Below are 12,306 nucleotides of genomic sequence, written 5' to 3' on the forward strand. Positions count from 1 at the left end.
CCTGTTGATCTGGGAGCAGTCTGTATGCTGGCTCTGCTCCACACACATTCGAGGACCCAGCAGCCTTCCATCTGTGTCTCTGCAGTCCTGAGTCCTTGAGGTTGTTCCTGTGGTTGAAGCTGGTTTACCACGAGCAGATTTGACATGGAACATTCTAGTGCCAGAAGCACAGGGCAGGTTTGCTATCGATTCAGGCAGATGGATAGAGAGTCCTGGAGCCCTTGGTGGATTTTTCAGGCTTTAATGCTCTCTCAGGGAAGCAGGGACACAGGCCCACTGGGAAGGAAGGCTGGCATGTAAGGAAACAGACCTGGGCTGGGCATGAGGGAGCCCGGGAGTCAGGCAAGCAACGAGCTTCCCAGCCCCCTGCAAATCTTCGTGCTCTGTCTATGGGCTCTTTCTGGTGTTCTCACTCACGTGTTTTCTCGTGGTCTTACCTCTTTGTAGTCACACTGCTTGTCCTCTTACTGCCACTGCTTTTAGCCTCACCTCTAGGCTCAGGTGTGCACACTTACACATGCATGCACACCCACACTCCAGGTGTCCACAATCAGGCGGGCATGCCCTGCATGCATGCTCCGAAGTGCCTTCTGCATCAACACGATCAAGGCTGCAGGTGGTAGCCACAGAGGCTAGTGGCGTAAAAAGCTTGATTAATTCACTTACCTTACAAACTTCAAGAATATTCCATTCACTTCACCTGAGCATTGTGAAATCTCACCGCGCGACTAGCTCTCCTGTAGGAAGCCCCTTACAGCAGCTCACACGGGACAGGAGCCCACACCTTCACAAAGATGTTCCGAAACTATACCAGATGACGACAGCAGGAGATCAGTGAATCCGGATGGTTTGTGATGAGCACATTTACATTTTATTTTCTCCTTAAAAATGGAATAAAAGACAGGCGTGCACACACAGACACACACACAGACACACACAGAAGTCTACTTGAAATGAGAGTGTTATCAAGGTCAAAGATGAGCAGAATAGACAGATTTCTATTGCTGCAGTGTGGATGAGAAGGGTTTTGAATTCCTTTGACTGGGTCAGTTTCACCATCAGGTATACCAGGTGAGGAAGTTAGTTTGGGTTTCCTTCTGGAAGAGCCCCCTTCGGAGTGTGCTGTATGCTCCGTATTATTGTATGTTTCTGCTGGCGAGGGAATACTTGTGAGGCCGGTCTGATCAGATGACCATGAGGCAAGGGTCCCCGCGCTTTCAGCTGTTTCGAATTCCTCTCGAGCTGCAGTGAATGAGTAGCGTGAAAGGAGGTCAGACCTGTGGAAGGAAAGTAGGTGGACACTGGTCACGATGGTTTTCTAAAGAGATGGTGTGACATCTTTCAGATTTTAAAAAATAAGTCATCAACCAAGCTCTGAAGGAAGCTCAGTGGAGGGTGCTGTGCTGCTGCCCGATGGCCGAGGTTAAGGCTGTGTTTGTTTCCTTGTCTTGGAAAATATCCTTCCAGCTCCTCTTACTACCCAGATGTTACAGACTCACGTGCCCATGTGCTAACGTGCTGACATCTTAGAAGCTACACCTTCTGTGCTGTTTCCCAAGGCTGCCATGGTGTCATTGTGATAGTTTTTAGCCCAAGAGAAAGAAAGTCCAGAAGTCATAATTTAGTTCATCCTTGAGAGAGTTCCTTCTTTCTATAGAAGTGGCTCCCAGGAAGCATGAAGAAATGACTTGGGGATGGGCAGATGGGAAGAATCTGGAGCTGGGGTTCAGGATAGCAGGTTCCAGATCAAAGCTGAGACACTGAGGTCCAGTTCCTGGAGAAGAGGACATCAGTGTGACCTTTCAAGCTGAGGAGACTTGGTCTTCAGTTAGAAGGTGGAAGTTGAATTCCTGAACCAACACCCAGCTGGGGACATGGAGGGAAGGGGATGAAGAGGGAGCTGGATGAAGGCTTGCCCAGTCTAGATAAAATGTGGTTTACCCAATTACCAGGCTTAAAACCACACATCCTTAAAGATGACTAATCTGGTATTTGGGACTGAGAGTATTCTTCAAGGTTGGCCTAGGATGCCAATCAAGGTTACAGATTGTTCTGAAATGAACGGACTAGGATAAAGATGAGGTTAAAAAATAACACTGTGTAAGAGCTAGGATCAAAAATTGATCTGAGTTGTTCCGGATCTTGGAAAACACATATGTGATGGTCACTCAATTACTATTCCATTTAGGATGCATCTAAATGTACTAATCATCTGATAGAACCTTAACCCTTACCTGTTTCTTTTTTTTTTTTTAAAGATTTATTTGTGCATACAAGAACTGGGGTGTAGACAAGAGGTGTGGGGTGTGTGTGAAAGGATTCACCAGAGACAGAGTGGGGAGAAGAACAGGTGGTTTGAACGAAACACACTGCTGAGGGGAGCAGTGGGTGAGACAGGAGAGGTCTGTTGTGCCATGTGGGTCAGTTCCCAGGCTGGGGATCAAACTCATGACTGCTGATAGCTTCATAGTACTGAGACTTAACTCCTTGTACCACCATGGAGGCCCCCCTCACCTGTTTCTTAAAACAGGTGGTGAGATTTCACAAAACCTTATCCCCAGTATATTTTCCAGGATGAAATCCTTTAAGAACTTAAAGCATTCTTGTTAAGCAGACACACAGAACTCGAGATAAGGAAATGTTATGTAGTCCTTGCTCACAAATGGGTGGCCAGCTTCTGGTATTTTCTAAAGCTGTACTCACATTGTTCGGGGGCAACTGGATGTTTCCAGAACTCAGTGGGAGAAACAATCCTTTTCTTTTTTGTAGGTTACTTTAAGGAAGCTCATTTTAAAGTATATGATATAAAAAAGAATGTATTTACTTCTCGCTTCATGACACTTGTTTGCAATGCTATGCAGAAGCATGTTTGCAAACCTTTATAAAGTTAATATGTCATAAAGTCAGGTTAGTTTTGAGTCGTGCAATTATTATGAAAAAGATACCAATAGAGTAAATATGTAGCAGTTTTCTCACACTTGTTTGCTAAAGTGTGACAAACACACTTGAAAAATGGTCTTATCCAAGAAGGTGGGAAAATTTGGGATTAGCTGCTGCAGATTATAGATCAGACCTCACCTGGCTCAGAGACACCTGGTATTAACCCTTTATGAGGGAACATACCAAAGGTGTAGGAAAACCATTGGTAGTTCCAGTAAATATTTTTGCTACCCAATTATGTTTTCTAAGAATAATTTTCTACTGGTGTAATCAGCAACTATAAGATCTATAATTGAGGAAAAAGTGCCTGGAAAATCTCAGCAAAACTACCCTTCCTGGATGGGGAACTTCACATGAGCATTTTAGAATCCTCTAGGTGGACGTGGGGCAAAATCAACCTTGCCACATAGTCAAGAAGAAAGGGAAAAATTCATTGCAGGTGCAGCTTTGGAAAGGAGTATTTCAAGCATTCAAGACATTTGGTTTCTTGCAATCATGAAACTAGTGGGAGGAATGAGAACTTTATGGTAAATAAGGTTTTGCACATCTGTACTTATTGGAAAAATGTTTTGATTTTGTTTGATTCATTCTCCAGGTTAGTCAGGAGAGAACGGCTGAATGACTTCATCTCTTTAAAATCCCAGGTTGAAGTCAAGGCACCTGGATCCTGGAGTAGGCACCAGTACAACAAGTTTTTAATGTCATTGGCAGATTTTTGAAACCAAGTCTTTAAGTGAGCGGATACACAGTGAAAGCTCGAGGAAGCCCGTCCTTGTGTGATGTTGTTATGGTTAATGTCAGCATAGACTCTTCCTCATCAATGTTAAACAAAGAGGTGTTATTCAAGGACATGCTGCACATTTCCTCCCCATGCCCCACCGCTGAGATCACTGAGAAGGGCATGTCCTTATGTGAGGCACTGTGCCAGGGTAGGAACATGGAAACACTGATCCCAAGAGTTACTAAAGGGACTCCCTGGTGGCCTAAGGGTTAAATCTCAGTGTCGTAACCTCCATGGCCTGAGTTTGATCCCCAGCCAGGGAGCTGACTCACATGGCACAGCAGACCTCTCCTGACTCACCTGCTGCTCCCCTCAGCAATGTATTTCAGGAGATCTGCCTGTTCTGTTCCCTACTCTGTCTCTGATGAATCTTCTCATCCCCCTCCACACCTCTGACCTACACCCCAGTTCTTCTATGCAAAACAAAGAAGGGCTAGGATATATACCTTCTATTGCGTCTTCTTTTACATCTTGGTATTTTAATAGAGAACAAAGTGCCCTTTTCCTAAAACAGACAATAACCCTTTAACCACATGTACACACTATAGAAATGGTGTGCCAGTTAATTCCCTTCTTTCAGAGCTCAACAACCAAACACATGATAGTATTCTCTCAACATTCCTTCTCATTCCCTTCTCATAAAAACTTTCAAATTTTTATTGCTGTTAGTAAAAACATGTGAGAAAGTTCTTTTCAAAACACTCTTATACCATCCACTGGCTTCCTGATTATAAGAGGAACCCACAGAACCACTGACTGAACCACACTGCACAGAATTGGTGAGGAGTAGCAGGGATGTGGGGGTGGGGGAGACATGGACGGAACCAGAGGGAACGATGGAGAAATGGAATGGGTAGGGTTCTCTGAAAGAGTCACATCTGTGTCCAGGGGGCCCTCAGGCCCAGCGGAAGACCCCCTGAGCCGAGGGGCTGCCTCAGGCAGTGGGCTGAGAAGCAACAGCAGGGGTACCTTGGCTTGTCAACAGGCGCCAGCAGCTTGGGGGTGCAAAGGGAGGTCATGAATCTCAGTCTTCTGTTTAGCAAAGTTCACAAACACCTGGAGGCAAGAGAACAGCAACACTAGGTAGGTGTTTCCAGAAAAACAGCCCTTCTCCCCCATTACTTTGCCTTCTATCTTGCCCAGTAAGCATGCAGCCCAGCTGAAGTTTGGTGTTCTGCCAGGGGCTGGCCCACTTGAGGCAGTCTGGACACCAGTGCCCTGGACAGGCCACCAGTGTACCCTAGAGTTCTTAGATAAGTCAAAGAGATCTGTGGGAGGACTTGGGCCACTGAGTTTGGGTTAAACAAGGAAAGGCAGAGTCTCAGCTAGCAGGGTCCTTCTAAGCCTCTCAGAAGAAACTTAAAAAAAAAAAAAAAAAGGAAGGAGCCACTCTCTTCTCTGTTCTGTTCTTACTCAATGTGCAATGTAGACATGACACCTGCTCCTACCTCACTGCTCACAGCTGACAAGGAGGTGCTAGTTAGTAATTCCTCGAAGGAATGAAGACTCGCCTTTTTCTATTTTAAAAGATTTATTTATTTATACAAGCACTGGGTACAGTCAGAAGCACGGGAGGGTGAGAGAATTCACCAGAGCCAGAGCGGGGAGCAGAGCAGGCAGACTGATGAAATACACTGCTGAGGGAAGCAGCAGGTGTGGCAGGAGAGGTCTGCGCACCATGTGGGACCCTTGCCGGCAGTCGGAGATAGAACCGGTGCTTTAGAAGCTGTGGGCAGCTTCACAGCCCAGTGCTCAACTGCTGTGCCACCAGGGGAGGCCCAAGACTCGCCTTTTTATACTGCTTTATTAAACAGTTTTAAAAAAACAAACAAGGGGAAAAACCTCAGAAACAAATGTCCATGCAAAGGAATAAACAGAATGTCCTTATAAAGGGATAAAACAATATGTATGCACGCACGTGCATGCGCGCGTGCACACACACACACACACAGGAATATTACTCAGCCTTATAAAGGAGAGATATTCTGACACATGTGCAACATGAATGTACTTTGATGACATTATGTTAAATTAGATATGAAAGGAAAAATACTACATAGTCTACTTAAGCGATGTACATGGAACAATCCACAGAAAGGTGAACAGTGAAAACAGTAGCTGGGGGTATTAGAGAAGACTATTGTTTCATAGAAAGAATTTCAATTTGGAAAAATGTAAACTTTCTTGGGATCAACAGTGGTGATGGTTGTACAACAATGTGATGTACTTCGTGCCACTGAGTCTACACTAAAAAATGGCTAACTAGGTTGTGCATATTTTTATCACAATAAAAAAGTGATCACATAAAAAAAACCTACACACTCCATATAAGTTTATTAAAACTCACTGAACTATACACGTAAATTAAGCATCAGTAAAGCTTATGCAAAAAAGAAAAAAGTCACCCCACAAGCCAGGAAGGATGAAATGACATGTGATAGTTCTTGTAGAGGGAAGGATGACATCAAGTCAGAGAGGCTGGCTGATGACTGAAACAGTGTTGGAAAAGTTTCTGCTATACCAGGTTTTACCCTAATGGACAGAGAGGTGCAACCTTGGGCCTGTCCTGTGTCCCTCTTGTGCGGGCTCCAGCCGGCCCTGCTCTGCACATGGCACTGGGCCACTTGCCTGGTCCAGAGTGGTCTGTGTGACCGAGTATTCCTCCATAAGCAGGCTGTCCTGGTGGGAGACGAGCAGCTGGAAGATCCTGGCCAGGGAGGAGGCAGAGACCTGGAACTGCAGCACATTGTGGCGCCTCTCCCTCTGCACGCTGCCCGGGAAGTTACCCTGGAAGAACTGCTCCACGGGGTTCAGGTCAGGAAGCAGGTCATCCTTCAGGGATTTGATTTTCATTGTGACGATGTAGCCATCTCCAAACCTAAGGGGCACCCATGGCAGCGAAGGGGAGGCCTCTGTTAGAAGTCAGCCCAAGGCAACCCCAAATAAGGAATAGACTCATCCCAAATGTTAGGGATTAGAGGTCCTAATGAATTAGAGGTCCAGCACACCTTGTGTGCTGGAGAAAATGAAATACCAGGATAGCCTGGAGAGATTGTTTGATATTAGCCTTTAGAGGTCTAAATGTCAGAAAGGTAGAGTGGGTCACAAATCTTGTCAAGAGGGCAGGTGTATTCATCTTCACCACTCCTGGGGACAGTCCTGGGGACACAGCAGTGTCCCAGGTCCGACTGCTGGAAATGCTCCTTTTCCTCTAACATACCTTATGAAATCTAAGCTCGTTTCAGCTCCATGCGGAGGTCACATCTGCATTAGACTTGAGAGGCTAATGCTTATTTGCTGATGGCAAAGGCTGCCTGGCCTCTCAAGAGACTGGCCAGTGTGAGCAGCAGCACTTTTCTGAAGAAGCTGCCAGAAGCAAATGGGGCTGTCAAAACCAGGGTCATTGGTGCTCCCTTCCTCTCTTCCCCAGGTGAGCTGGTCACCCTCCTGGGGGTGAAGAATGGTCCACCAGGGAGTATGTACAAGGCTGCTGCCTGGCTTCCCTGCACTCTTACTCACCCTAGACTGAGTCAGTTATAACTATTCCAACGCTCCCTCGCTCCCTCCATGCTCAAGGACTAGTCCCTCTGCAGAAAATCGACTGTTCTTCCTGTAAGGAATGCTCCCCTCTTACCCGCTCTAAGTGGGGATATGAGGGAGTGAGAGAGAGAGAAGCAGGGAATGTCTGTGTCCCCAGCAGTTGAACAGAGGAAGCTACAGGCACAGGTCAGGTGACCACACCTGCTGGAGTACCCCCTTGATGTCTGTGCCATGTCCAAGCTGTGGTGCTGAAGAAATCGAGGGTCAAATATTTCCCCCATTAGCCAATCCACTAGATCTTTCTCTGAATCCTTTATCTTCCCTGAGCATATGAAGAATGGTGTGTATTATGCAGTGCAGTCCCATGGGTACCTCAAGAAGCATCTCTGCACAGATCAGGGGTGTCTTGGGCTGTTCCTTTCACCGTGACTCTGTGGCTTCTGTATTTTAGGATCTCAAAAGTGTTGGATAAATGAGTGATAACTATAATTCCACCCTTTGCCAGTTATAAAGCATAGGGAGCATGGCACTACTATGATGATGCTATTTTAACTGATTGTCAGCTTTGGTTCAACCACTATTATTAATAACTCATCATTTACAGCATTTACAATGTGTAAATGCTCAGGTCATTGGTATTGCTGGTTTGTTGTTTAATACATGGTCATTTCTCAAATTCAAAAGCTTGATAAAACAGGGCAGAAAAACAAGTTGATTCTCAGGCCATTTGGTCTCCTAATCATTTTAATGTTGACTCTGGACTCATTAAATAGGTCGTTGGTCTTAGATCTGTTGGGATCAGTGGTGGGATAATGAGGTAGGGGTAGTGATCCTTCCTCATCCCAATCAGGCTCTGCATGCACTCTGATCAGGACACCCCACCCCTCCATTTGCAAACTCATGAATCTCAACCACTGGAGAGGAGTTTCTTTCAACACTACTGCTTTCTCCATCTGCTGCTGCAGAATGAGGCCCAGCCACCACCTGCAGGTGCCCTTGGGATGAGGGGACAACAAGCCACCCAAGTGTTAGTAGAGAGCTCATGCCTGGCTGAATACCCCAGAGGTAGTGGAGGGACCCCCACCATCTCCTTACTTGTACTGAGGTGCTGGCTGGTGCCCAGACACTGAAAGGCACCCTTAACCATGATGGCCAGCCGGGTACACAGGGCCTCACATTCTTCCATGCTGTGAGGTGAGAGAGGAGGTGAGGGCTGGGGAGGTCCTGCTGGCCCAGCCATGCCACCCCACCCTAGGGAGCTCCTGCCTGTGGGATGTGAGGACCACGGCCCTCCCTTCTCTGATGATGCTCACAATGGTGCTCCACAGCATGCAGTGTGCCTGGGGGTCCATGCCTGAGGTGGGCTCATCCTGTGGGGAGGCAGGGGGCGCAGCTTGGAGTTGGTGGCTCCCAGTTTCTGCATCCCCAGTTTCTGCACCCTCCTGACCAACTCCCTCCAAGCCACTCTGCTCTCTGGCTCACAAAGCCCAAAGTCAACTCCCAGTTGGTGAGGCCCAGGAGCCCAGGTTTGCTGAAGGTGAGTCAGGACAGTAAAGAAACATCATGCATACCTCTAGGGCATTTCAGCCACAAATGGGTTACTTGATTAAGGCAATGGTCAAATGACATTTTAAAAAGAAAAAAGAGCCTACATTTAAGTTTACAAGGAGGCAGGAGAGCGCCCAGAGGACTCCTGTGGCCCCTCCATGTTCTGTAGCCCTGTCCTCATGGACCCCACCACATGAACTTGGGCCTCTGGGGATGGCTCCACTCCAGTCAGAGTCACATGAGCCTCTGATGCAGCCAGAGCCCCGGGCCACTGCAGACTATGTGGACGTGCTCAGGCGCAGTCATTTGTGACCAGACACCATTCCACAGAGGGGCTGGCTGTCCCCACTGTGGCCTGCAGCCTCCAGGTAACATCCCAGCAACGCAGCAAGGATGTGCCGTGATGGCCACCCAGCCGGAGTGTTCCCAGCGAGCAGCTTGAGGTGCAGCGACAGACAGCTGCACTTCCTAAGTGGGCTGACCCCTCCACTGAGATGCTGCACTTGGTTCAAACCCTTGGTCTCCCCTGTCCTCACAGGTCGAGGTGGCCTTACCAGCAGCACCAGAGTTGGGGAGCCTATCAGGGCCATGGCCGTGGAGAGTTTCCGCTTGTTGCCCCCACTATAGGTGCCTGCTAGGCGGTCTGCATAGAGAGACAGGCCCAGGCTCTTAATACTCCAGTCTGCAACCTAGGAAAGAGAAAGAAATCTCATTCAGGACAGATAGATGAGCAAACACCTCAAACCTCTACCAATCCAAAGCCTGGTTCCTAGAGCTCACACCCCATGATGGCAGAACCAGCGAGGCTGAAACAGTCTCATTCTCTGCCACATGTATCAGGGGTGGCAGCTCCCCTACACGCCACGCTTTTGCCTTCTGCAATTCCTGGGCCCTCTGCCTGGAAAGCTCTTTCCCTTGTATGTGCACAGCCGCCTCTCTCAGCAACGTTAGGTCTTCAGTGAGAAGTTGCTGCCTCTGTGAGCCTTTCTCCAGCCACCTCAGTGTGCAAACCCCAGCCTGACAACTCTTTCCGGCTTTATTTCTCACCTAAGGACATTTCAGTCCCCAATGTTCTGTATATACTACTTATGTTTCTATTTATTGTCTGCCCTGCTAGAATGTACGCTCCTTTTAAACTTTTTATTTGGAATAGTCCAATTTATAGAAATGTGTAAGAACCATTAGCACAAGGAACACTGATAAACCTGATACTCTCTTCCTCTCTTACACTCATTCTACACACACACACACACACACACACACTTTTCAGCCCGCACACACACACACACTTTTCAGCCCATTTGAGTTAAGTTATACATCATTACCCTTCACTTCTAAATACTTCAGGGATTACAAATAAAATATGAAAATAGGGATAGTGTCTTATATATCTATAACCCATATCTCTTAACTGTCTCTGACAATGATAATCACACACAGTTACCAATGTCAGTGTATTTAACATGATACCTTTATCTACCATCTTCCGAATACTTCTATGAATAGTATTCAGAATATATTGTCAATCAACTGTTTATGTTTGGTTTTGTTAAGTGGCCCAATAATGTCTTTCCTGATATTATATTCTCTTCAATACAAGATCCAGCTTGTTCAATATTCATGTACTGTGTCTACATAGTTTTCTGTGATGAGAACATTTCCATAGTCTTTGTCTTTTATGACTTTGACACTTTGGAAGCATACTGTCCCTGTATATATATATATTTTAAGAGTATGTGCCTCTTTGGAGTTTTTTGATGTTTCTTCATGACAAAATTCAGGTTACACATTCCCAGCTAGAGTATTGCTTAGGTGAGGTCCTAGGTCTGTCTGTCTCTGTCTCTCTCTCTCTCTCTCTCTCTCTCTGTGTGTGTGTGTCCTTCTCAGGGTATCATGTGTAGGGATATGTCCATCTGCTCCTCATAGATGAGGCTAATTTTGATAACCTAGTTAAGTGGTCATCTAATTTCTCCATTGTAAAATTATTATGCTTCCCCCATTGCAACCAATTAACAACTTGAAGGAGATTCTTTTGAACCACACACATATTTTCTCATAAAATTTTTCTCCTAGATTTTGCAACCATTCCAGTCTTTATTATGATCATTGCAAAATGATTACCCAATGCCAAGATTTTCTCATTAATTAGTTGGCCCTCAGCATTTATCTTTCAGCAAGAACCCTCGGTTTTGTCCTGTTTATCTATTCAACAGTATGAACTTATGAATTCCCACTTTCCCCTCAATGGTTTTTTTATTTTATTTTATTTTATTTAAGATTTATTTATTTATGCATACAAGAGGTGAGGTACAGGCCAGAGGTGGGGGGGGGGGTGAGAGGATTTGCCAGAGACAGAGTGGGGAACAGAACAGGCAGATTGACCGAAGTACACTGCTAAGGGGAGCAGTGGGCGAGTCAGGAGAGGTCTGCTGCGCCATGTGGGTTGCTCCCTGGCTGGCCGGGAATCGAACTCATGCTGCAGTGGCTGCAGATTGCTTCATAGGTTGTGTCTTAACCCTTGCGCCACCAGGGAGGTGGTCATGGTTTTATAATTTACTATGGTATTGAGTTATTTTGAGGCTCAAGTTGTGCCTATTTGACCCTGGGGATCCCTTTTGAGATTGCCTTCTTCTTTTTTTTTTTTTAATTGTTGACTTATTCTTTTTTTTAAAAAAAAAAGATTTATTTATTTATTTATAAAGCACTGGGTACAGTCAGAAGCGCAGGAGGGTGAGAGAATTCACCAGAGCTAGAACGGGGAACAGAACAGGCAGACCGAGGAAATACACTGCTGAGGGGAGCAGTGGGCATGGCAGGAGAGGTCTGTCGCGCCATGTGGGACCCTCACCAGTGGCTAGGGATAGAACTGGCGCTGCAGAGGCTGCAAGCAGCTTTGCAGCCCAGCACTCAACTGCTGTGCCACCAGGGGAGGCCCTGAGATTGCCTTCTGAGACACCCCCCCCATCGTTCTGTGGTTTTTTAATTAAAGTATTTCTTTGCTTTCTGCCATGATTAGATGTTGCAGGTTCGCTTTATAATTCTGTTGTTCTAGTCCTGGAGTTTGTCATTTATCTGAGGAGTCTTGGTTCCTTTCAATGGGGATTGGTATTGGAGACCAAAATGTCAGCACTAAACACGCTCATGACAATCGGGGTATTTGTGTTTCTTGGCCTTTCAGAGGACAGACACACACATACATGACCACAGACATATGTGTGCATGGACATATGCAGGCAGATGTCAATACACATGAGCACCCGTTCACCTGTGCACCTGCATGCACACAACACATGCAGAGAGATATTGTGTGAGTTCACAACAATCTCCCATTTCAGTCCCTCCCACAGGGATCTTCTCTTGCTTTCCCCTCCCATATTTGCATGTCTCTTCTTCCACAGTGAGAACTCTGACTCCCAACAACATGTATGTATTTATTCATTAACTAAATCCTGTAACACATCTAAAGTTACTTCAGAATTGCTTTGCCAGGCTACTAT

The 12,306-nt window shown here is 46.2% G+C and overlaps 1 protein-coding gene across 1 annotated transcript in view; it reads right to left on the reverse strand.

The window, feature by feature from the left end:
- Window positions 1-751: 751 nt before the first annotated feature.
- The window catches only part of ABCA4 (ATP binding cassette subfamily A member 4), a 131,532-nt gene continuing 119,977 nt past the window's right edge, over window positions 752-12,306 (reverse strand). Inside the window, 7 exon segments of the mRNA XM_037500828.2 lie at window positions 752-805; window positions 4,691-4,777; window positions 6,350-6,599; window positions 7,686-7,692; window positions 8,363-8,448; window positions 8,528-8,631; window positions 9,364-9,498. Of these exon segments, the coding sequence (XP_037356725.1) occupies window positions 752-805; window positions 4,691-4,777; window positions 6,350-6,599; window positions 7,686-7,692; window positions 8,363-8,448; window positions 8,528-8,631; window positions 9,364-9,498 (723 nt within the window).

This window comes from Talpa occidentalis, unplaced genomic scaffold (genome assembly GCF_014898055.3).
Source record: "Talpa occidentalis isolate TD23 unplaced genomic scaffold, MPIMG_talOcc4v2.1 talOcc4.9, whole genome shotgun sequence".
Lineage (NCBI taxonomy): Eukaryota > Metazoa > Chordata > Mammalia > Eulipotyphla > Talpidae > Talpa > Talpa occidentalis.